General features: G+C 39.9%; 2 protein-coding genes across 6 annotated transcripts in view; both read left to right on the forward strand.

Moving 5' to 3' along the window:
• On the forward strand, window positions 1-26,210 carry BLOC1S6 (biogenesis of lysosomal organelles complex 1 subunit 6). 5 transcript variants are annotated; one of them, XM_067029187.1, is made up of 7 exons: window positions 1-98; window positions 5,857-5,998; window positions 10,489-10,576; window positions 14,293-14,379; window positions 15,078-15,193; window positions 21,891-21,939; window positions 22,474-24,391. In XM_067029187.1, the coding sequence occupies exons 1-7, from the start codon at window positions 23-25 to the stop codon at window positions 22,651-22,653; spliced, it is 738 nt and encodes a 245-aa protein (XP_066885288.1). In that variant the 5' UTR covers window positions 1-22; the 3' UTR covers window positions 22,654-24,391. The 5 variants fall into 5 exon arrangements, with proteins under 5 accessions (XP_066885288.1, XP_066885290.1, XP_066885287.1 ...); XM_067029189.1 differs by lacking the exons at window positions 1-98; window positions 21,891-21,939; window positions 22,474-24,391 and adding exons at window positions 205-287; window positions 25,552-25,602; window positions 26,125-26,210; XM_067029186.1 differs by lacking the exon at window positions 1-98 and adding an exon at window positions 205-287.
• Window positions 15,103-26,213, forward strand: part of SQOR (sulfide quinone oxidoreductase) — a 66,378-nt gene continuing 55,267 nt past the window's right edge. Inside the window, exon 1 of the mRNA XM_067029183.1 lies at window positions 15,103-15,193. The gene's annotated coding sequence lies outside the window, so the exon portion shown is untranslated. The remainder of the gene's footprint in view (window positions 15,194-26,213) is intronic.

Genomic DNA, 26,213 nt, shown 5'->3' on the forward strand with positions numbered 1-26,213 from the left:
CCGAAGCGCTGGGCGTGGGTGGATGGAGGAGGCAAAAGGCTGGAGGGCGGACCCGCGGTCACGTGCCCCGAGCCGTTTTCCGCTTCCGTCACTTCCAGGTGCGACCGTCGCTTCTGTCCCGGTGGGCTCTGTACGCGTTCGGTGCTTCCTCACTGTACCTGACAGTCTGTACTACTGCCCCTTCCCTGTTCCCAGCGGGAGGGACATGAGTGTCCCTGGGCCGCCTTCCCTGGACGGGGTCCTGGCAGGGCCACCCGACGGCCTGGAGGCCGGGGGCCCGACGCCGGGTACGTGCTGTGGGGCGGGGCGGGCGGGACTCGAGTGGGTGGGTCTCCGGGCCGCCCCGCGGGAATAAGATGCTTCCGGCAGCTGCCGCCTTGAAGCTCTGTCACCTGCGCGGAACTAGGGAACCTTGCCGGCTCTCCTGGCCAGAGGAGGAGGCAGGAAACGAGATCTGGGGGGGAAGCGGTGTTTGGGGTGCTGTTGGTGGGGGTTGATGGTGAAGCCATTCTGAGTTTGTGTATTGACTCCAGCACACTGTTGGCTATTTGTTACACGTTAGTGGTTGAGGATGAATTTACCAGAAGGATGATTGGTTTGTAATTCAGAGAATTGATGTATCCAGTATTATTGCACACTCACTCATGAAATGATTATCTTGCTTTTTGACCTTACTGCGTCCTTCTTCCAGCAGTCTTTCTCAACCCGAGTTCGAGGAGAGATTTAAACCCTAATGGCCTAGGGCATCTATTGAATGTAATGAATAGACCTGCTCTGCATCCATAATGATACTGTGTTTGTACTATCCTAGGGAGAATTGAGAAGATAGTCACTCAAAGCAGTTTCTGTGTTCTGCGGTTCAGATGAGGAACCCTAGGTGAGAAAGGCTTCAGGACTTTGGATGTACCTTTACTTGTACTTCCTGTTCCAGAAATGTAGGGGTTACCCCAAAATAGTGCTCTCAGCCCTTTCTTGGTGGTGCTTTTCCTCAGTGACCTCCCTCTCTTCACACCTTCCTAAGTTGCTTCTGTAAATATCACTTCCTTGTATATAAGTGCAGTTTGGGTCTCTCTCTGCTTGCTCCTCCATCTGCTTGCTGGGTACTCTGACATGGTTATTTTGCACTAATCTCACACACAGCATGTACATAAAAGTAGATGTCTGATCCTATTAGTGGTGCCAAGTCACTATCACTTGAAACTTTGACATTACTCTTGACTCTTTCCTCCCACTTGCCTCCTACCTCTGTTTAGTCCAGGGGATTCTACTGTACAATTTCCATCTCCTCTTTGCAAAAACAGTTGTAAGGCTAGTCCACCTCCAGTCTCTTATTCTTCATTCCATCTATCCCACTGTCACATCACTGCCCCAAGATAAAGCTCCCATCATGTCATTTCCTTGCTTGGAAATCTTAAATGGCTCCTTACTAAACTAAGGGCCAAACACATTATCTTCGCATTCAAGGGTCCTCATAGGCTGGCCACATGGTCTTAGAGCTCACTACTGCATATGTCTCATGCTCCAGACACCCCAAACTAACCTCTCTTTTCAGAGCCATCCTATATTCCCACCTTTCCTCATGCTGCTTCCTTTACCCATATTGCATCCCTTCCTCTCCTGCTTTAGAGTTCTTACCTATTTGGAAATTGTAGCCCTCATAGGTTGCTGATGGAAGTGTAAATTGGTGACATCTCTTAGGAAAGCAGTTTTGCAATGTCTATTTTTTGGGTTTTTTAAAATAAATTTATTTTATTTATTTACTTTTGGCTGCGTTGGGTCTTCGTTGCTGCGTGTGGGCTTCTTCATTGCGGTGGCTTCTCGTTGCAGAGCACGGGCTCTAGGCACGTGGGCTTCAGTAGTTGTGGCACGTGGGCTCAGTAGTTGTGGCTCATGGGCTCTAGAGTGCAGGCTCAGTAGCTGTGGCGCACGGGCTTAGTTGCTCCGTGGCATGTGGGATCCTCCCGGACCAGGGATGGAACCTGTGTCCCCTGCATTGGCAGGCAGATTCTTAACCACTTCGCCACCAGGGAAGTCCCTGCAATGTCTATTAAAAAATGCATAAACACCTTGTTCCATTAATCTATTTATAAGAAGTTATTCTATAGAAACAGTGACATGAATATGCAAAGACAAGCAAGGAAGCTCACTGCAACACTGTTTGAAAAAGCAAAAGGTGGAATAGGTGTCTTATTTTCTTTGTCTTAGTCTACTCGGGCTGCTATAATAAAATAACATAGGCTGGTGGCTTAAACAACAGACATTTATTTCTTGAAGTTCTGGAGGCTGTGAAGCCCAAGGTTTAGGTGTGGGCAAAATATGTTCCTGGTGAGAACCCTCTTCTGATCTTGCAGATGGCTGCCTTCCACTGTGTCCTCACATGGTGGAATGAGAGAGTTCTGGTCTCTCTTCCTCTTTTAAGGTCAGTAATCCCATCATGGGGACCCTACACTCAGACCTCATCTAAACTTAATTATTTCCCAAAGACCCCCACTTCCAGTTACCATTACATTGGAGGTTAGGGCTTCAACATATGAATTTTGGGGGAAGGACACATTTAGTCCATAACAGTAGGGAACTGGTTAAACAAAATTTGGTAGAATTCTGTTATAAAGAATGGAGTAGATTCATACATGTTGACCATATCTGAGATATATATTTATGAGAAAACTTGTAGAACAGTATAAGCAAGATTTCATTTGTGATAAAAACAGGGTTTAACCATGTCTATGCAAAGACAATTTCTTGAAGGCTATGTTAGAAACTCCGGAGTGACTCTCTGTGGAGTAAGGTAGTGAGGAATATTTTTACTTTCCAGGTTATACCCCCTTCTTTTGTATTTTAAGTTTTACAATGAGTAACACTAAAAAGAAAAAAGAAAGGAATGAAAATTCTATCCATTCTCCAAGCTTTAGCTCAAATGCCCACACCTCCTTTAGGAATTATTCCCTGATATCCCTGGTGAAAGTGATCTTTCTCTAATTTATGGCACTTCTCACATTCTCTGATTCCTCTGTATTGAGCTTTTTCAGGGATGGGGACTTGCCTAATTTATTGTTGTAACCTCAAAAACTAGTACATAAAATGTATGTGCAGCAAATGTTTCTTGTCTCCCACAATAAAGTACCTTGAACTTAGTGAATAATGTGTGTAAAAACATGAGTAACTTTGACTCTTCCAATAATTTAACCAGAAGACTGGGGCAGGGTACGGGGGTTGGTGTGTGTGAGTTAAAATGTATATATAGTTTAAGGAAGGTGTATTGGTTGTTATTCCTTAAAGTTGAAATATCCTTATTTGGTTGTTTCTGTTTATCTGTAATACTTATGTTTTCTATATATATATATATGTATATATATATATAAAAATTTATTTTTAAAATTTATTTTTGGCTGTGGCAGGTCTTTGTTGCTGCGTGCGGGCTATCTCTAGTTGCGGTGAGCGGGGGCTACTGTTTGTTGCGATGCGTGGGCTTCTCATTGCGGTGGCTTTTCTTTGTTGCGGAGCCTGGGCCCTAGGTGCGTGGGCTCAGTAGTTGTGGCTTGCGGGCTCCAGAGTGCAGGTTCAGTAGTTGTGGTGCCTGGGCTTAGTTGCTCCGCGGCATGTGGGATCTTCTCGGACCAGGGCTCGAACCCGTGTCCCCTACATAGGTGAATTCTTAACCACTGCACCGCCAGGGAATCCCTTCTATATTTTTTAAAGAGAGTTGCTGCTGTTTGCACTGTTATTGTAATCAAGCCTTTAGCAATGACATTAATCATAATAATATAATATATATAATATAATATATAATATAACATTAATGATATTTTATTCACTTCCCATCTGATGAAACATCAATGGCAATATCTGTAAATGCTTCACTTTTCCCATTATATTTTTATTTCACTTGTGGAGTGCTTCAGTTTCTAGTTAGCTCTTGTTTGAATATTGCCTTGCAATCTAGAGAATTCCAAAGTTTGTTCATATGTTTCTCAGGATTCAAATAAAAACCATACTAATTTATTTTGATCTCTAAAAGCTAATTTTGAATATGGCAGCATGTTGTTTTCCTCAGTCTTGCCAAAATTCAAATCTGTGATAAAAACTATACTTGGAAGTGAGCTATAAGCAATGTATTGTGATGAATGTATTCTGTATAATGATCTAATTTGATGTTGTGGATTATTACCAGATTATGATTAAAGAGAGGTGTTTCAGAGTTTAATATTAGTTTAAAAATGTTTTTGGAGTACCAGTTTAGTAATGTGGCCATTTCACTTTTTAAAAAAAAATTCTAAACCAGTGATTCTAAAATCTTACAAACCATTCATTGAACCCTGTTTAGAAATTGTTTTGTACTTTTCCTGGTAGGAGTAGAGATTGATGGGTATTCATGTTAGACATTTTTGAATGCCTGGCACAATGCTTACACTGTTATTATTCAAAGGAAAGGTAGGAATAAAATAGTTCCTGGCATCAAATCTAGATTTACACAGAAGACAATTATTGTACACTATTTTCTATGGTAAATTAAGGTTCTGAATCTTAAGAGAGGAGAAATTCTTAGAAAATTTCTTTTCTGCTAACAAATGACAAAACGATCCTCCCTTTACATGTAAATAATATATCAAGCTGTATGCAAGATAGATGTTGACCCATATTACTTCCATAGAATTGAAAAAAATATTTTTAGGTATTGCATTTATTAAAAAAATTTATTTTTAAGTTTCTTTTTTTTTTTTTCTGTGGTACGTGGGCCTCTCACTGTTGTGGCCTCTCCCGTTGCGGAGCGCAGGCTCCGGAAGCGCAGGCTCAGCGGCCATGGCTCACGGGCCCAGCCGCTCTGCGGCATGTGGGATCTTCCCGGACCGGGGCACGAACCCGTGTCCCCTGCATCGGCAGGCGGATTCTCAACCACTGCGCCACCAGGGAAGCCCTAAGTTTCTTCTTTTTTAATGTGGACCATTTTTTTAAAGTCTGTATTGAATTTGTTACAATATTGCCTCTGTTTTACCTTTTGGTTTTTTGGCCAGGAGACATGTGGGATCTTAGCTCCCTGACCAGGGGTCAAACCAGCACCCCCTGCATTGGAAGGCGAAGTCTTAAGCATTTGACTGCCAGGGAAGTCCCTGCATTTAAAAAATATATAATCTCTAGGAGTTTCCCTGGTGGTGCAGTGGTTACAAGTCTGCCTGCCAATGCAGGGGACACGGGTTTGAGCCCTGGCCCGGGAAGATCCCACATGCTGCGAAGCAACTAGGCCCCTGCGCCACAGCTACTGAGCCTGCGCTCTGGAGCCTACGAGCCACAATGACTGAAGCCCGTGAGCCTGGAGCCCGTGCTCCGCAGCGGGAGAGGCCACCGCGGTGAGAAACCCGTGCAATGCAACGAAGAGTAGCCCCCATTTGCCACAACTAAATAAAGCCCACACACAGCAACAAAGACTTAACACACGCCAAAATAAATTAATTAATTAAAAAAAAATTCTGCAAGCTTTTGGAAAGAAGAATTTCTTGCTTCCATTCAGTAACTGTTCCTTCCTTTTAGGCCTCAGACTCCTTTAATAATTCATTGAAAACTCTAAATCCCCTTCCCTGAAAAATACATACACATATGGAATTTTGCATGTGTTAATGTTTTTTTCAGCTAGACTTTACCTTGTACTAGTAGCTTAAAAATATTTTTTGAGTGCTAATAACTTGATTTTTAGAGGATGCTCAGGAAGTAAAAGTTAAAAAAAAAATAAAAGGGTACCTATAGTATCCTGTGTGTGTGCTCTGAACTCCCCTGCCAGCCTCCTTTCTTCCCTCCCTGCTACTTTCTTACCCCTGTGTCAATTTAAAAGCTTCCTAAATTTGATTTTTTGCTTGGGGACAGGTTTAAGTGACACTTCTCCAGATGAAGGGTTAATAGAGGACTTGACCATAGAAGACAAAGCTGTGGAGCAACTGGCAGAAGGCTTGCTTTCTCACTACTTGCCAGATCTGCAGAGATCAAAACAAGCTCTCCAGGAACTCACGTGAGCTGAAAAAAACCATAGATGCACTCATTTCTTCTCTGGCATAGTCATAATTTACTGTATAAGTAAAGTATATACTGTATTAGGGATAATACTTTGTAACATTTAATACAATGGAGTATTTCTGTATCTTTTGTGTTAGCAAATGGGAGTAGAGTAATTAAATTACATAGTATACATGTAATTTAGATTACACAGTAATCTAAATGTAAAAAGTGAAATGAATGCTCCTAGAGTGTTTGGTCTCTTCTGAGAAGTACCCCTAAATCTTAACTAGACTCTTTGATTAGTTTTGGTGTCTCTCCACTATTTTAGGAAAGAATCACCTCTTGGAGATGTTGCAAATGGTTATACACCTGTTTCTGAGTAGAGCTGCAAAATTTCCTCCATAAGAGTCACATTTGTTTTCAATTGCTGGTTCACATGAGTTGCCAGAAATCCCTAATTATCTGTTTTGGAGATGACCCATTTCATTCTTAGTTTATAATTCTACTAGCTAAATAAAGGATTGGAGAATAAGCTAAGAGAGGAACAAGATAAGGAAGAATGGAATCCATAAAGTGTAATCAATATGCAAAAATATACACTCTGATTTTATCATCTATCACCCAGAAACAGCAGCCTGAGTTGCTTCTTCTTCTTGGGTCAGGACCTCTCTTGATTGCCCAAGCTGGCCTGTTATTTCTTTTTTGTGGTGGTCACCTTTAAACTAGCTATGAACCAATGCTGCTCTAAGACGTACTCTTTGAAAACTGATCTCAGAGGCCTTTATTAGGGCAAAAGGAGAGGAATAATCAACAACTATGTCCATTTTTTAAATATTAGTAACTAATGTTATAATCCTTGGGTTTGAAGATGATAAATGAATATAAAAGTGGTACTGTGTTCTACTACATGTGGTACCCTACTGTAGTTAAGGGAGCTGGTAACATTCTTAGTTTTCTGCTAGTTCCAAGTAAGATTTTTTTTTATTCCTCAGTGTGTGGTATGTCTTGTATTTTAACACCAGCCAATCCTTGTGTCAGAAAAGTCAAAGATTTTGTGGGTGAGTTTGGATGATATATGATAGACTGAAGGAAGGTAAGAAACTGTGCAAACAAAACATATCTGGTAACACTTTATTTATAGGAAGTTAGGAATCAAGGTTTAATTGGAAAGTTTAATTGATGAGGACATTGGCTAAAATCTAGTGTTTCAATAACCCCATTTATCTTCCTAGGCGTCTAGACAGTGATGATGATGATGATAGTAAAATCAGCTACTGTTTATAACAGTTGTATATGATGAATAAGCAGTTATTAAACTTCTTGAGTGTTAAGGAAAGATAAGCAAACTTCAGAGAAAGAACAAACAGAAATATATGGGTCTAGTTAAGAGCTTTCTACACTGTCTCATTGATCAGTGTATCTGTTCTTTCACCAATATCCTGCTGTCTTGATTTCTGCAGTTTCTGTAAGTCTTGAAATTTGGTAATGTACGCCTTCCAACTTTGTTCTTCTTCAGTATGTCTTGGTTATTATAGGTCTTTGCCTTTCCATGTGAATTTTAGAATCAGTTTGTTGATATCTACAAAATAACTTTCTGGGATTTAAATTGAGATTGTATTGAACCTATAGATCAAGTTGGGAAGAAATGATATCTTAGCACTGTTGAGTTTTTTATTCCATGTACTCGGAATAGCTCTTCATTACTTAGATCTCTCTTATTTCTTTCATTAGAATTTAATAGTTTTTGCATATAGATCCTATACATATTTTGATAGGTTTATACCAGATTATTTCATCTGACAGGGGTTATTGTAAATGGTATATTTTAAAATTCTGATTGTTCATTGCTGGTATATAGGAAAGCAACTGACTTCTGTGTATTAAACTTGTATCCTGAAACTTTGCTATATTCACATATTCGTTCCTGGGTTTTTGTTGTTGTTGATTCTTTGGGATTTTCCACATAGGCAATCACGTTATCTGTGAACAAAGACAGTTTTATTTCTTCCTGTCTAATCTGTATACCTTTGATTTCCTTTTCTTGTCTTATTGCATTAGCTAGGACTTCCAGTGAAATGTTGAATAGGAGTAGTAAGAGTGGACATCCTTTCCTTGCTCCAGATCTTTAGGAGGAAAGCATCTAGTTTCTTACCACAAGTGCAGTATTAGCTGTACGGTTTTTTAAAAGATATTCTTTATCAAGTTGGGGAAGTTCCTTTCTCCTCCTAGTTTGATGAGAGTGTTTTTAATCATGAATGGTGTTGGACTTCGTCAAATGCTTTTTCTTCATCTGCTGATAAGACTGCTGATTTTTTTTCTTTAACCAGTTGATGTTGTGGGTTACATTGATTGATTTTCAAATGTTGAACCAGCTTTGCATACTTGGAATAAATCCCACTTGGTTGTGGTGTATAATTTTTTTTTATACATTGTTGTATTTGATTTGTTGATATTTTGTTGAGGAGTTTTACATCTATGGTCTTGAAAGATAATCTATAATTTTACTTTCTTGTAATGTCTTTTTTTAAAAAATAAATCTATTTATTTATTTATTTATGGCTGTGTTGGGTCTTCATTGATGCTCATGGGCTTTCTCTCCTTGCAGTGAGCAGGGACTGCTCTTTGTTGTGGTGTGTGGGCTTCTCCTTGCGGTGGCTTTTCTTTGTTGTGGAGCATGGGTTCTAGGTGCGTGGGCTTCAGGAGTTGTGGCTCGTGGGCTCTAGAGTGCAGGCTCAGTAATTGTGGCTCACGGGCCCAGTTGCTCCGTGGCATGTGGGATTTTCCCGGACCAGGGCTCAAACCCATGTCCCATGCATTGGCAGGTGGATTCTTAACTACTGTGCCACCAGGGAAGTCCCTCTTATAATGTCTTTATCTGGTTTTGAGTTTAGGATAATGCTGGCTTCATAGAATGAGTTAGGAAGTGCTCCCTTTACTTCTGTTTTCTGAAAGAGATTGTGGAGAATTTGTATAATTTCTTCCTTAGATGTTTGGTAGAAATTGCCATGAAGCCATCTGTTCCTGGTACTTTGATTTCTGGAAGGTTACTACTTATAGATATAGGCCTACTTAGATTATCTATTTCTCCTTGTGTAAGTTTTGGTAGTTTGTGTCTTTCAAGGAGTTAGTCATTTCCATCTAAGTTATCAAATTGGTGAGCATAGAGCTACCTGTACTATTCCTTTATTATCCTTTTAATGTCCATGGGATAAGTAGTGATGACCCCTCTTCCATAAATTATGTTAGTAATTTGTATCTCCTCTCTCTTTTTGTTAGTCTAGCTAGAAGTTTATCAATTTTATCAATATTTTGGAAGAACCAACTTTTGGTTTTGTTTATTTTTTTATTGTTTTCCAGTTGTAACAGCCTGTTTTTGCTGTCCTGCTTGTCTTGGATCATTGGCTTGCTGGGTTCTCCTCTCATCCATTCTGGTTTCACCTTCTGTGGTCTCCAGTCAGAGCTGAAGGAACACTTATGACCTGTAGGATATGCCATACTCGGTGCTAGATGGTGGAGATGTTTTAACTGCCCTTCAGTCTCTTCATTGCTATTTCTTTTTTTCATTGTTGTTCTCTGTTTAGCATACTTCTGCAAGCACATCATGTCATATTTTTCTTTGTCTATAGTATTCTTTAAAATATTTAGTTAAGTGACCCCCCCCCCCCCAGTGCCACTTATTCCTGTGATCCTTGCATTGGTTGATCTGGAGAAGAATATCAGAGAAGTTGGCTTCTCTTCCGCAATATCAAGTTTTGAATCAGATTTTATTGAGGAGTCTTAGAAATTACTTGGTCTGACCTTATTACTTTGTAAATGAAGTTTAGGTCCAGAGAAACTAAATTTTCAAGATCACACCAACTGATTATTATCCCTTGATAACTGCATTTTTTCCAACTCTAAAAAGTCACTGCTCCTCTTCCTTTATGGTAATGTTACAATTTTAATATATATAAAACATCACGTTTCTTGGGCAAGATAGTATAAAAAAAACTTTTTTGGGGATAATACAGAGAGTTGTTAGAAATAAGTAATAAAATAATTTAAAATGGTTTGATGTTATTCAAATCTGAAATTAAGGCAAGAATAAAAGATGTATTTAATTATCAGAATTTTGGAATATTATTTTGAAAAAGATTATGATAAACTAAATAAGCCTTGGAGAGTCAATAAATTTCCAACTTAATTTCTACTTTTAACATTAACCAAGATGAATGTGATTGCTTTTTTGTTTGTTTGTTTTTGCGGTACGTGGGCCTCACTGTTGTGGGCTCTCCCGTTGCAGAGCACAGGCTTCGGACGCGCAGGCTCAGCGGCCATGGCTCACGGGCCTAGCCGTTCCCCGGCATGTGGGAACTTCCCCGACTGGGGTACGAACCCGTATCTCCTGCATCGGCAGGCGGACTCTCAACCACTGTGCCACCAGGGAAGCCCAATGTGATTGCTTTTAATGAACCATCACTTAAAGTATGTAAAGTTTATTTTGGCTGTGTGTTTTTGTTTCAGACAGAACCAAGTTGTATTATTAGACACACTGGAACAAGAGATTTCAAAATTTAAAGAATGTCATTCTATGTTGGATATTAATGCTTTGGTAAGTATGATTTAGTTGACATAGCTTAATGACATCTTGTTTTAGAAATAGCTAGGTTTATCCTCCCAACTTTGTACTTATGTATGTTTGAGATACTTATGTATGTTTTCCACTAATTTTTAAAGTTTAGAATTTGTTGTTTAACAGGAAACCTTGATTTACTTTATTAGACCTTCTATTGTCTTGAATTGTTAGCTTTCAAATGTTGAACTTGTGATAGGAAATTGAACTTATATATGAAAGTCTGGAATAGATCTGCTGATAATTAAAGACTAATAAAAGAGAAGTAAAAGTAAGGAACTTTGGATGTACTATTTTTCCCCTTAAGGAAAGCACATCTCTCTTTATCAAGTACGTTTTTTAAAATTAGCATTTATTTAATTGTATGGCATTATCATAATGCCATAACAAATTAACTCTGAAACAGACTGTTTGAGGGTCCTTTACGTCCCCTTTATATCTTTCAATGTAAGTGACAGTAGTTGAATTTCATCAGAAACTTTATAGCTTTTTGATGAGAGGAACTAATACTCTTTATTTTAGGAAATGGAGAATTAACAGAAATAAGGAACTTGTGGCTACCTTTCTCTTTACCCAGAACATTAGAAATAGCTTAGTTTGCATGATTTTGTGGACTTTCATATATACGTCAAAGAATGGACTTTTCATTGGAAAAAATGTGGCTTATTAATGTTTTCCTTTTATAACAATCAAAAACCAAGTCCACCTTCTCTAGTATTAGGCAGAGGCCTGTGGTAGTAAATACAAAGTCTTCTACTCAGTAGTTCTTGATTTGAGAAGGAGGTGGTCTTTGTCTTCTCCATTGAGTTCATGTTGCAGCAGAACTACATATTTGTTGAATGAATGAACCAAGCATATGTAATACTGTTGCTTGCATGTGAAAGGGCAGAAACTAAGTCTTGCTCTTTTTCCTTCTCTCAGCCCATGAGTGGTGTTTTTTTTGTTTGTTTGTTTTTTTAATTTAATTTTTAAATTTTTGGCTGCGTTGGGTCTTTGTTCCTGTGCATGGGCTTTCTCTAGTTGCGGCAAGCCGGGGCTACTCTTCATTGCGGTGCGCAGGCTTCTCATTGCGGTGGCTCTTGTTGCGGAGCATGGGCTCTAGGCTCACGGGCTTCACTAGTTGCAGCACTCAGGCTCAGTAGTTGTGGCTTGTGGGCTCTATAGCACAAGCTCAGTGGTTGTGGTGCATGGGCTTAGTTGCTCCACGACATATGGGATCTTCCCGAACCAGGGCTCAAACCCATGTCCCCTGCATTGGCAGGCAGATTCTTAACTACTGCACCACCCAGGAAGTCCCCCAAGAGTGGTTTTTTTTTTTTTTGAATTTGTCATAATATTGCTTTTGATTTTTTTTAACATCTTTATTGGAGTATAATTGCTTTCCAATGGTGTGTTAGTTTCTGCTTTACAACAAAGTGAATCAGTTATATATATACATATGTTCCCATATCTCTTCCCTCTTGCATCTCCCTCCCTCCCACCCTCCCTATCCCACCCCTCTAGGTGGTCACAAACCACCTAGCTGATCTCCCTGTGCCATGTGGCTGCTTCCCACTAGCTATCCACCCTACGTTTGGTAGTGTATATATGTTCATGCCACTCTCTGGCTTTGTCACAGCTTACCCTTCCCCCTCCCCATATCCTCAAGGCCATGCTCTAGTAGGTCTGTGTTTTATTTCTGTCCTACCCCTAGGCTCTTCATGACATTTTTTTTTCTCTTAGATTCCATATATATGTGTAAGCATACGGTATTTGTTTTTCTCTTTCTGACTTACTTCACTCTGTATGACAGACTCCGGGTCCATCCACCTCACTACAAATAGCTCCATTTCGTTTCTTTTTATGGCTGAGTAATATTCCATTGTATATATGTGCCACATCTTCTTTATCCATTCATCTGTTGATGGACACTTAGGTTGCTTCCATGTCCTGGCTATTGTAAATAGAGCTTCAGTGAACATTTTGGTACATGACTCTTTTTGAATTACGGTTTTCTCAGAGTATATGCCCAGTAGTGGGATTGCTGGGTCGTATGTTCTATTTGTAGTTTTTTAAGGAACCTCCATACTGTTCTCCATAGTGGCTGTATCAATTTACATTCCCACTAACAGTGCAAGAGTGTTCCCTTTTCTCCACACCCTCTCCAGCATTTTGTAGATTTTTTGATGATGGCCATTCTGACTGGTGTGAGATGATATCTCATTGAAGTTTTGATTTGCATTTTGATAAAGGAGGCAAGAATATACAATGGAGAAAAGACAGCCTCTTCAATAAGTGGTGCTGGGAAAACTGGACAGCTACATGTAAAAGTATGAAATTAGAACACTCCCTAACACCATACACAAAAGTAAACTCAAAATGGGTTAAAGACCTAAATGTAAGGCCAGACACTATCAAACTCTTAGAGGAAAACATAGGCAGAACACTCTATGACATAAATCACAGCAAGATCCTTTTTGACCCACCTCTCAGAGAAATGGAAATAAAAACAAAAACAAATGGGACCTAATTAAACTTAAAAGCTTTTGTACAGTAAAAGATACCATAAACAAGACCAAAAGACAACCCTCAGAATGGGAGAAAATATTTGCAAATGAAGCAACTGACAAAGGATTAATCTCCAAAATTTACGAGCAACTCATGCAGCTCAATAACAAAAAACCAAACAATCCAATCCAAAAATGGGCAGGAGACCTAAATAGACATTTTTCCAAAGAAGATATACAAATTGCCATCAAACACATGAAAGAATGCTCAACACCAAGAGTGGTTTTGATTGTCAATCAGGAACTGAAAAATAGAAGCCCAGAGAGAGAGAAAAAGGGTCTATTAGCTCTAGAGCTCATCAGACTCTGACTATACTTGTAGCTACATTAAGGCTCCTAATCTCTCTACTGACACTTTTTTCCTTTTTTTTATACGTGATCTTCTCTTTCTGTTACCTTCCTTCCTGAGAATGAGGTGCTTTTTTTTCCTTCACTCCCATCTCTGGCTGAGATTGAAAGTCTATACTTATCACTCCTGGGGAAGAAAAGTGTCCTTACAGAGATTGTTCTCCTTGGTCTGACTTCAGAAGCCCAAAGAATATGATCAGACTTGTCCACAGCCTTCTCAGGGCCCTCTGGCCACAGCTTGGTTTTTCCTGATGGGTAGACACTTCACTTAAACTGTCCTGTTTACCCTGGCTCAGTCTCTCCCTTGTAAAGGCAGTAGAGAGTGTTTTACTTTTCTTAAATGAAACTGATAGCATTGTTGGATAGTCTTACTAAAATTTTAGAATTATATTGCATGGTTTTGTTTTTTTTTGAATTTTTGAATTTTATTTTATTTATTTTTTTATATAGCAGGTTCTTATTAGTTATCTGTTTTATACATATCAGTGTATATATGTCAATCCCAGTCTCCCAATTATATTGCATGTTTTTAAGGAAAAATGTTATCTGTACAGAATATAAATGTCTGTTTTCTGTTTAGTAACTTTTAATCAATCTGAACTGAATCAAGAATTCTCAAAAGCCTACTAGTGGTTTAAATTAAATTTGAATCTTGGAATTAAAATATGGAGATAATTAGATCTTCAAAAATTTTGACAAATTTAGGCAGAATGAACTATAATTTAGTTATTGATTTATTTATCCATTTTGATATTTCAGTCTGTTTTAAATTGACTTTTAAATTGACTTTTCCATCTTAAGTTCACTGAAGCTAAACACTATCATGCCAAGTTGGTGAATATAAGAAAGGAGATGCTGATGCTTCATGAAAAGACATCAAAGTTAAAAGTGAGTTGAGAATTCTTTCATAGTCTTTATAGAAGTTGAGGTTTAATTGTCTGTTTTTCTTCAGTATTCATTTTCTGACTTCTTATATATTCATTTACAATAGGATACTTAATTCATGGTACATTGTTTTCTTTTAAAACACATTCTTATTAACCCCACTCTGGGCTTTTCTACTAATAGCTGGGCTGGTGGGCTCACATTCTCTGAATATGTCACTGTATTTCTCATTTAATAATAAGAGTTTTGAATAACAGAATTTTTTTATCAAGATCTTAAATTACCCAGAACATTTAGAAGTTGTGAATCACTATATTGTACACCTGTAACTTATACTATACAGCAACTATACTTCAATAAAAAAAAGTTACCCTGAACAAATTTAAAAGTTAAACATGAAATTTATTATTATGTATTGATTACCTTAAATCAAAGCACTATTACTTAAAAATTTTTAATTTAATATTTAAAGGTTACTTTCCAGTTACAGTAGTTACAAAATATTGGCTACATTCCCCATGTTGTATAATACATCCTTGAGCCTGTCTTACACCCAGTAGTTTGAACCTCCCACTCCCCCACCCCTATATTGCACTCCTGCATAAACCACTAGTTTGTTCTCTAAAAGCACTACTACTTTAAAATTAGGCCATAACCTATAAGCCTTTTGCTCTCTTGGTTTTTAAATTTTTTTGACTTAGAAAAGAGCACTTAAACTGCAGCAGAAGAGGCAAAAAGAAGAGTTGGAAAGGGAGCAGCAACGAGAGAAGGAATTTGAAAGAGAAAAGCAGTTAACTGCCAAACCAGCTAAAAGGACGTGAGAAGTTGGATGTTTGTGTCCTTCCTTCCCCTGTTCATGTTCTGGATTTAAGATGACCCAGTGTAGACTGAAGTTAAGGTAGTGCCTTATACCATTGTGTTATGTTTTGAAATCCTTTTCCCACGAGTGCTGTCTCTCTATCTTCATTTCAGCCATTCAAGAAGCTTTTTTTCCTAAGTAGAAGACATAATATCACTTGGTTTGGATATTTTATATGTAGTTTTTCAACTTTGTTTTGCTTTTTAAAATTCATTATTTTGGCCTTAAGTCATTTATAAACTGGAAAATGGTTTGTTTTAATAGTCTAGACTATAAGTGGTTAAAAATTAATATGAATTGTTTAGCTTCTAAATAAGTGTGGATTTAAAAGTTTCAGTTTCTTATTTTATGAAATGAATTGCCTTTCTGGCAATACAGTGCTGGGTTTTGGCAGTTATCTTTTCATTGTTTGGTTAAGAAGAATTGCCAGCTGTTTAGTCACATATGCCACTGTAAAAGAGATGGTATAAGCCTTTGTGAAGAACATGACAGAAAAGTGTGTACACAGGAAATAGTAGCATCTTAGACATAGGATAGGTGAGCAAGATGCCATGTAGATTCCACTAACCATATACTATATCTGCTTCCTAGCTTTGTTGTTGCTGTTTTTTCCTTATGCTGCTTCTGGGCTCAAAGTAGATTATATCTATTCCTAAAGTTTGGTGGGGGTGGTGTAGCTTTCACACACTCAAATGTGTTTAAATATTTATAATTCTTAGTAATAGTCATCACACACTGTGAGATACAGTTGTCAAGCTGATAAGATAATAAACCCAACTTTCTAAGTGGAAAGTCTTACTGCTAGTTCTAGCTATCCTCTGATTTGCTGTGTGGTCTTACATGTGGTTACTTTTTCTGTGCTTTTCAAAAAAATTCTTAAAGTAGAATGATACATACCAACTACCCATTTTATAGATAATGACAAGAATGGTGGAAAATTAGTAAATAGCTTCTTCACAAAAGAGGCAGCATGATACCTTTAGTGTTTTCTAGATCCGCACTCCCCCAATGTTACATGTAGAAATTTATTATGTGAGGGAAATATTATGAAGTTTCATTGTTTTAAATTGAGAGTGCATTATTCACTGTTTTAGTATTATTTAATATCCATGATGTCCAATCTCTATTGCATAGAGACTGTACAGATTAGATTACAGATTATGATTAGAATGTGTATCTTTTATAATCTACATTACATTTGGTAAGCTGGAATCACTCACTACCTCTGATCACATATCAGGCTAACCAATGATGGAGAAGGCATTAGATTTACGTCGAGTGCTAAGAACTGGTCTGTTTAAAGGTTTAAAAAATTTGTTTGAAAACCTTTCCCTTCTTTAGTGAGTGAATTATGATCTCACAGTTCTCTTGGTTTTGACCTTATGTTTAAGAGTATAAATATATTTTATTTTTAAAGGCTATGTGTTGCCCTCAAACACTGGCTAAAACTCCTAGGGCAGGATCATTAGCACTGTCAGGACAGTGTCACCTAAACTGCTGAATGTACTCATTTATAACCTGACAAAGGCTGTGCATTGTTTCTTAGAGTGATTTGTGGTGGTCAACCACAATGATTGTTTAAAATGCTGGTTCCTGGACACCACCCTGAATCTACTGAAGCAAATCTGTTTGTTTTTCTCTTTTTTTCCTTTTAAAAAAGTTTCCTCAAGTGATTCTGATGTACCTTATAAGTTGAGAACTGCTGGTCTAGTGATCTAGGTCAGAGGTTTCAACACTGGGCTGCATACTAGCACCTGGAAACTTTAAAAAATATACTCTTGAAGATTTTTACTCATTAGTTCTTAGGTAGGGCGCATGCACATTTTAAAGAGCCCCCCAGATAAGTCCAACGCAAGGAACCACTGGTCTAGACTTTCTAGTGATATAAGGAGTGAAATAGTTTGAAAGCTACCCAGTAACTCTTGGGATTAATCTTATGAAATAAATTCTTAAACTGCTGCTTTTGATATAAAGTCAGATTTAAGACTGAAATAAATAGCAGGCAGGAAATAGGTATAGAATTCTGGTTAATTGAACTTTTGTGACCTGTATTTAAATAAATCATGTTTATTGAATGAATGGCAAGGCACATGTACTTTTAGAAATGTATTACTTACATTTTGAAGGTTTTTTAAAATGTCAAGAATATATATTAGGATCCACTATTTTTAGGTCAATTGTAAGTCAGAAATACTGTTACTTTGGTAATTAAAATCTAAAACTTTAGCTGTATCTCAGTAGCGTACAAACATATCTTACTGACTAAAACTGAACAGAACCCTTTTAATTAGTCTTGCTGTATTTTTGCACAAAATTATGAATTGGTACTTGAGTTGAAAAAAATTGCCTATGGTGTTTTGGTTGAAAAAAATTGCCTTTGTTTTGAAACTATATCATATATGTACTGAACTAAAGTGATGGGAGTTAATTTTGTATTTACTTTGTAGGAGGTATCATGTAAATATGCACACGTTGAATGTAGTATGGATTGTGTCCGCAGTGAATTTTTGGGTGGATACAGTTTATAAATATGCCAATTATATACCCTCATATACTTGTCTGATTTTGAGCTTGCAAAATGAGGACTCCTTTTTTACACTTAATAAAGAAAAGAAAGGTCTGTGAATTATCCAGTATCATTTATCAAGCACTGGTGTCCACACAGCACTGTACACTTCCCTTTATGTACTCTATTTCAGACATTCTTTTCCTTTGATTTCCTCTCCTGTCATCTTCCTCTTAACGTTCTCTGTAGGTGTGTCACAGAATGACTGGTCGGCTCATGAAATCCTTTTCGGAAAGGTGATAGAAAGTGTTTTAAAAAGATTCTGCCTGAAATAACCCAACTTCATAAAGTTCTTCACTATCTGAGAATAAGACTAATAGCTACTACTTTTGTTTTTTTAATTTATTTTTATTTAATTTATTTTATTTTAGGCTGCGTTAGGTCTTTGTTACTACGCACGCGCTTTTCTCTTGTGGCGAGCAGGGGCTACTCTTTGTTGTGGTGCTTGGGCTTCTCATTGTGGTGGCTTCTCTTGTTGTGGAGCACGGGCTCTAGGCACGCGGGCTTCAGTAGTTGTGGCTCCCAGGCTCTAGAGTGCAGGCTCGGTAGCTGTGGCACATGGGCCCAGATGCTCTGCAGCATGTGGGATCTTCCCGGACCGGGGCATGAACCCGTGTCCCCTGCATAGGCAGGCGGATTCTTAACCATTGTGCCACCAGGGAAGTCCCTAAAGCAATGATTCTTAATCATTAAGCCTTCAGACCTCACTGTGAACATATTTTTAAAAGTTACTTAGTTTCTAGGCTTTCCTTTTGGATCAAGATAGTTCCTATTTTACATATTTGTTCAGATATTATGCTTGTACAGATGAATCATATATTTAAGATTTGTTCTATTGATAGCTTATTCACATTGTTTTAGCTCTGCTTGCATGTATGAGGCCAGGTGCCATCTAGTCTTCAGGTTAACATTTGGGTGAAACTAGGTTTATTTTCAAAGCCATTAAGAGAGTGAAGGGGAGTAGTCAAGGGAGATGGTTCTAATGACTAGTTTAAAAAGCACTTAAAGCAGAAATTCCAAAGAAATACAATGTGAAGGAAGGGCAGTCAAAGAGAAGATCGGTGAAATTTGGGGTGGGTTGGGGATGGTAATAGAGAAAGAGAAAAGGAAAGGCCAAGTCCGAGTTAGAAGGGAAAGGTGATGTGTCTTTTATGTACCTTGAATAATGGAGGCTTATAGGCTTGTGAAGAATAATAAATTAATAATATCCACCTGTTTTAAGATGAGGTCGCCCCCTACTGTCACTTCATCGTAAACTGAAGAAAAGGTTGTAGCCTGCTGTTCATTCTGGTTTAGATAATGTAATTCCTAAAGTGCTTCAGGAGGCCTGCAGTGCTCAAATTTGGATAAGCGTGTATGGGTGCCACTCATTCCTAGTCCAGGTTTGACTTTTATTAGGACTTTGGAAAAGAGAGTCAAAAAGTATATTGAACACTTAGTACAAGAGAATAAATACTAAGAAATAAAAACATGTATGTAGACCTGAAGTTTCCTGGCCTCTGCTTTGATCATAAACCTTTAAATTTTAAAGTATACAGAACCTTTGTAATATAGTGGTTAGGACTGTGGACCTGAAGTCAGACTGCTGTGGTTTATATTCCTGCTTGATTTAGGGCCTTGGACTTGCTTAAACCCTGTGTACCTTTCAGTTTCCTAAACTGTAAAGTTGGGATAAGTGTTTTTGGCTTCATAAGGTTATGTGGTTTTATGATATCCATATAAAAGCCCGTAACAGAATAGGAAGAGCTCAAGAAATGTTGGATATTATATCATGGTATCTTGAAGTCACATATTCACATGTGGGGATGGTGCTTATTTTGCCCCTTTGTGCATGCCTGTTTTTGTTCACAGGATTTCCACTAGGATCCTTGGTTCTTTAATGTCTTCCTGTTAGACACCTATTCGTTCTTGGCATCTCAAATGTCTCTTCTTTATGGTTTTTCAAACCACTTCCCAAAGAATTTTTTTCTAGTGTTCTATAGTACTTAATACATTTGCCTTAGCATTTACAGTATTGTTATGTGTTCACTTGTCTCTCAAGATCAAGGATATTTCGTAGTCATTTCTGTTCCATGGTGCAGTAGTGCCTGACCTATAGTTATTAATCAGGGTTCTCCAGAGAAACGGAATGAATCTCTCTGTGTTTGTGTGTGTCTGCATGTGGAGAGAGAGAGAGAGAGAGAGAGAGAGAGAGAGAGAGAAGAGAGAGAGGTAGAGGTAGAGACAGAGATATTTATTTTAAGGAATTGGCTTATATGAATTGGCTTATATGGGAGCTGGCAATTGCAAAATCTGCAGGGCAGGCCAGCAGGCTGGGGACGCAGGCAAGAGTTGATGTTGTAGCTTGAGTTCAAAGGCAGTATGGAGGCAGAATTCCCTCTTTCTCAGGGGGAATTTTCTTAGTCTTTTTCTCTTAAGACTTTCAATTCATTGGTTGAGGTCCACTCACATTATGGAGGGTAACCTTAAAATCTGCTGATTTAAATGTTAGTCTCATCTAAAAAATGCCTTCACAGCAACATCTAGACTGATATTTGCCTGATATTTGCCCAGATATCTAGGTACCATGGTCTAGCCAAGTTGTCACATAAAATTAGCCATCATGATTGTGACTGAAATGAATCTAGTTAAGAGAAATAAACAGACATTAAAAATAGCTGTAATAAAAACCTGGATTACATAAATGCCAAATAGGGACTATTAAAATAAAAAGATTAAGTTCCTGAAATTGAAACATGGCTTGGGAGTTTGTAATCCTTGGATAATCTGACTCACTGCTTCCATCCCTGATTACATACTCAATTAGACTTAAAAAAAAAAAATGATAGCAAGTCCCAAGATCTTGGGAATAAAATGAGCTCAGAGATAATATGAGTATGGGACTGTAGAAAAATAGATGCTACATCAATTGTAGCTTTATACCTTCTATATTAATTAGGGGCTGTTCAGTTTTCTTAAAAATGGCTTCTAGGAAGAGGTGGGCAGTTTTAGAGCAGGCTCAACAGATGAGCACATCTTAAAATTAAAACCTGATGAAGCACAGAACGGACAATGCTGCCATCTTGTGGTACTCTGTTCCCCTAGTCTGCAAATTCTGTGTTGTCTCAACGAGTTTGATGAAGTTTGGCTTAAGCGTTTTCAACTATAGTGTTTTTGGTAAGTTAGGGTTTTCTGTATGGTCTGAACTTTTGGTTAAACAGTGAGATGTTTGAAAGTGATCTGTGAAACATCAGGTTTAAAACTACATTTTTCTAACTTTTTGAATCTTTTAGTTTGATGTTAGGCTTGAGGGTCCCTGCCGCCCCCACCCCCACCCCCCTGCCCTTCTCCATTCATCTGTCATCATCCACCATGCTCAGAATACTGTTCTAAGAAAAACATTCCAGGCCAAAGATCTTGCTGTATGTAGGCAAAGGTCTCAGGAGTTCTGTGCTTTTATTCACCTGACTGTCCCCATTGGGCCTTTGCTTATAGGATCTGGAGTTAACACCTGGCCCAAGGGCAGCCAACCCATGGGCTCACTGGTGGAAAAATTAGCCTGGCAGGAAAAACTCTGCCTAGATGGGGACATAGAGTATCTCATTGGCCTAGCTGGTTACTGTCTTGGGAATATGTATTAGAATACTTGGAGAGAATCAGCCCTTTAGTAATTGAAGGAGAAATGAGAAGACACACAGAAGCAGACAGAACAGCTGAGTGTTATGTGGGGAGGAGTAAGGATCCATGAACTTCTGCTTCTGAAAGGGGACAAGGTCATAGACCCTCAAAATATCTTGGATCCTGAGCTATTTTCCTGTATAAGGCTCTGTGTGACCTGGGTGCTGGGCTTTTCTTAGGTCCCTGTGGGATTTAATTACTGGGCTAAGATTCCTATTTTCCACAGTACCACCCTCCTGTCCCTTACTTCCCATATTTATGAGATAGCCTTAACAATTCTTTATTTATTGCAACTTGAAGCATCTAGCATTGTCATTGTCTTTTAGTTTCCCTAGCATGTTATATCTTTCAAAGTGTTTTAGTGTGCACTATCTAATTTAATAATAAGGATGCTATTTAGGAGATTATGTGTTTCCATGCCTGCTAATCCAGGAGTTCAAGGAAGAAGATAACACTGACCAGCATACTGACCAGCACCCAGGTAGGAGCAGTGCTGCTGCCAGCCACATACTTACTCTCATTGCTTGCTGGGGTTTTTCTCTTGTTTTATCCAGTTTCTTAGAGTGTTCTCATCTCTGGCTGGATTTCTAATCCCACATCTACTTCCAGCTTATTCCCAAACCTAAATAAAATTCAGAGCCCTAGCTCTGTTGAGCATCTGTTATATGCCAGGTGCTTTACACACATCATCTCATAACAGCAACTTTAGGAGTTACCACTCTAACACCATATCCTTATCAGCATTTTATAGATGAGGGCATTTTACAGATGAGGACAGCTAAGACACAATTGAGTCTGACTAACTGCCCAGATCACACAGCTGCAAGTGGTGGAGCTGAATTTGATTCTGGGAGAAACCCAAAACTACCACGTTGCTGGGGAATTTTCTTGGGCTAGAGACCCTAGGACCAGAGATAGAAATAGGTTTGGGAGTTTTACTTTAAATCTTTCTCTAAAGCTATACCAATGATAGGGAATTATGTGGATGAACCATCTGCTATTTCGTTTAATCCAGTCTGACAATATTGGAAGAAGTGGAGCAAGCATGGGTTTCCCTGTTAGGAGAGAGCCTAGTAGGAAGAATGCACAGAACTCTTCTTTGATTTTCCTGCAAGGCTGTTTTAATTTTAGACTGACTCTGAAGCTCCACATTTCTGCAATAGAAACAAGCAACAGTGAGATTGCACCTGGGTGAGATGCGGCTCAGGAGCCTTCCCTTGAGATGCTGCTACTGCTGGAGTAGACAGAAGAAGGGCAAAGCTGCTGGGAGAAGTGAGCGACTGCAGAAGGGCCAGGACGTTCCCTTTACAGCTCTTTTGAGACATTCACCACCACCACCGCCTCCGCCTCAAGAAAGCTATCATGGATGTTGCCTTGCTCGGCCTGCATTTCTGGGTCTTCAGCTGACCACTCAGCTCCATCTCTTTTTTGCACTTTTATGGCTTTGGGGGAAGAACACAGGAGGAGAAGCCAGATTTCCTCACTGGAGGCCCCTGAACAGTTCAGTTTCCCTCAGGGGTAAACATGCAGACAGGAGGTGATCCCTAAGACTCTTCCGGCATTAACATTATGAGACACCTTGTATCCCATGGCTCGCAAGGAATGTTGGCTTATGGGCTGTTGCTTCACCAGTCCATCTGCTTGGTGCAGTGGCAGCATCCAGGCAAAAGCACTCACCTCAGATGAGATTTTTGTAGCCTTTAACTACCTCACAGCCTGGGCCTCAGAAGAATCCTAAGGTCCGTGAATTTACCCTCGCACAATGAGGGAGCTGGGAAGAGATCGCTTCTGAATGAGGGCAGATGTACCCTTCCTGTCTGGATTGAAAGAATAATGGTGAGGAGAGAGGAGGAGAGGCACACATGAGACACCTTGCCTCTCTGCAGTCCATGCCGGAGCCTCTTATTCTACTGATTCACCCTCCTTTCCCAAGAGAGGTGTCGTTCTGAGCAGCAGCTTGTGCCCCCTTAGAAGTTAGACCTGTTATTAAGGATGCAGGCTGGCATGTAAATCAGGCTGTGACACACCCACCCTAATCTTCATTCTGTGCTCCTGTCGTCACTGTGAGACTATGTCTCACACACCTCTAACTAGAGGGACCATAGCTGACCAAGGGCTCTGGCCACAGTGCTCTGAGGCCCCCCTGCATTTGTACTGAGGCACGCTTTCTCCAGGCTGCCTCCAGCCAATGGTCCGCTCCCTGGGAGACATGGGACTTCTATGGTGTCAGCTTTGGCTCAGGGACTCCCCATTGGCTTTGATGAAATTCTGCTTAGCAGTTTAGGATGCTTCTCCCCAACCTCTCCTTCTCTCCTTCACTCCAGCAGACAGTCCAGGAAGGAATAAAGAGGCTGAGGAAAGTGGACATGCTGGAAGGGCTCTATTATGTAAGCCAAAAGACCCACCAGAGGATGCATCCCATGAGAGGACACACCAGTCACCAAGCTATCAAAATGTACTGATGAGAGGGGCACCAACATCACTAAGAAGTTCTGGAGGCTGGGGATGATGGAAGGACAGATGGTTACAAACTGAGCTTGTTAGCATCTACGGGGTTCATAGAGGCCAAGAGGTGGCACTTAGCTGCCAGAAGCCAGGAGGCCATAATTACCTCCCTCACCAAAAGGCAAGGCTGGAGGGCAGTCAGCGGGCTTTGCCAGCAGGGGGTTGTGGAGATGGTTAATGGGACACGGTGTCGATTTTGCATCTAGGGGCAAAATAGGCAGACAGTTGACAAGGCTGCTGCTTAGCATCTGTGATGGGGTCAGCAAACTTTTTAGGTAAAGGGCCAGGGAGTAAATATTTTAGGCTTTGAAGGTCACATGGTCTGTGTCACAGCTGCTCCACTCAGCTGTTATAGCACAAAAGCAGCCATAAATAATAGGTAAACAAATGTATGTAGCTGTCTTTCAATAAAACTTTGTTTACAAGAACAGGTGGTTGTCTGGATTTCACCCATGGGGCCATGTTTGCTGATCTTTTATCTATTTAAAAAAAAAACCCCAAACACGGGAGTTCCCTGGTGTTCTACTGGTTGGGATTTGGTGCTTTCACTGCTGTGGCCTAGGTTCAATCCCTGGTTGGGGAACTGAGACTCCACAAGCCATGTGGTGTGCCCCCCCCAAAAAAAAAACAAAAACAAAAGAAACAACAAAATTGAAGCAAGAGGCTGAGAGCAATCACTTTAAGGAAAAGTCATGATCTCTTGCTCAGTTCTCAGACTTGAGTCAGTTTTCAGATGTGGAACCCATTGACTGAAGAAGTGGCTGGGGGAGGGACCGTGCAACACTGTGGCAAGTGTATACTGTGGCGATTCCTCCAGTCTTTCCTCAAAAGAATCTACCTATGGCCATTTACTTGGGTGACTATACACTAGGACTATTGGACAGAGGTTCTGAGCTGACACTGATACCTAGAGACCCAAAGGAGCATCCTGGCCCTCCTATTAGATTGGGGGCCTGTGAGGCCCAGGTGAAAAGTGAGGTCCTGGATAAAGTCCAGCTTATAGTGGGCCCACGGGATCCACAGATCCATGTAGTGGTCACACTGTATCTTTTTCCACCACTGACCCCTCCAACACCGTGGGGGTCAGCTGGTAGGGCTTCCTGCACTGTGCTTGGACCTGTTGCAACTCCCTTTCCTGCTCCGGCCCCACTCAACGCTGTGTCGCTTAGTATGTGGGCCAGAGAAATATCCCTGGGGAACACAAAGGTCTGTAAGACAGTGTGCTTCCTTCTTTGTGACATGGTTGTAAGATGCAGCAGTTTGTTTTCTGCTTTAGAAAGGGCTATCCCAGAATACCCTTGACCAGTAGACTTCTAAAAGCGTCATTGAAATGGCCTGTTTCTGACCCTCCATAGGGTTTATTTCCCATCCTCTGAAGCACAAGCATCTTACTGACTGTAGCATTCTAGCCTCTTCTTGCTTGTCCTGTCCAATCAGGGAAGTCACCAGTGTAATGGATCAGTGTGATGTTCTCTTGGATATTTAAGAGGTCCAGAGTTCTCAGACTATAATATGATAGGAGGTGGGAGAGTTAACATAACCCTGAGGCAAACTGTAAATGAATATTGTCTGTTTTTCCTGCCTACAGAGCCTCAACCAGCATTTCTGTCTGGAGGCTGAAGGAATGTCTGATCCACAGGTATGGAATCTCATATAGCAGAGCATCTATCCAGGGGATGTACTTCCAAATGGAGGGGGTGTGGGAGAGGGTCATGACCAGGGGTCCTCTGGTTGTGTTGTGTACTGCACCACTCAGAGGTAACTGGCCCAACGGATTGGGAGGGCCTTCTCGACTTACAACTGAAGCGCCAGCTCTGAGAAAGCACTCTGAAAGGATGGAGTGCCGTCATTCAGAACAAAGTGTCTTTATTAAATTGGAGACCTCTATATGGTGCTGTGTCCTCAGTAGGAAGGATATAAGGGTCTGGAAACCAAGTGGTGGAAGCAGGGATGGCCTTGTTTACTGTCATTCCTAATGACCCCCTGCAGGATTTTGTGCTTCCTTTCCCTGCAGCTCTGGGCTCTGCATGGTTGGAGTTTCTGGCCCCCAAAGAGAACACACTCTTGACAGGGGCACAATAAAGGTCCCATTGAACTATATGGTAAAGCTGCCGCTACGGGGTAAAAAGTTCAAAGCGCACTTTGAACTTTTTGTGTCTAGGGACCAGCAGGCAAGAGAGGAGTTGCCATGGTAGCAGACGTAGCTGACCCTGGTCATCGGGAGGAGGAAGGCTGCTTGTACACAAGGTG

This window comes from Kogia breviceps, chromosome 3 (genome assembly GCF_026419965.1).
Source record: "Kogia breviceps isolate mKogBre1 chromosome 3, mKogBre1 haplotype 1, whole genome shotgun sequence".
Lineage (NCBI taxonomy): Eukaryota > Metazoa > Chordata > Mammalia > Artiodactyla > Physeteridae > Kogia > Kogia breviceps.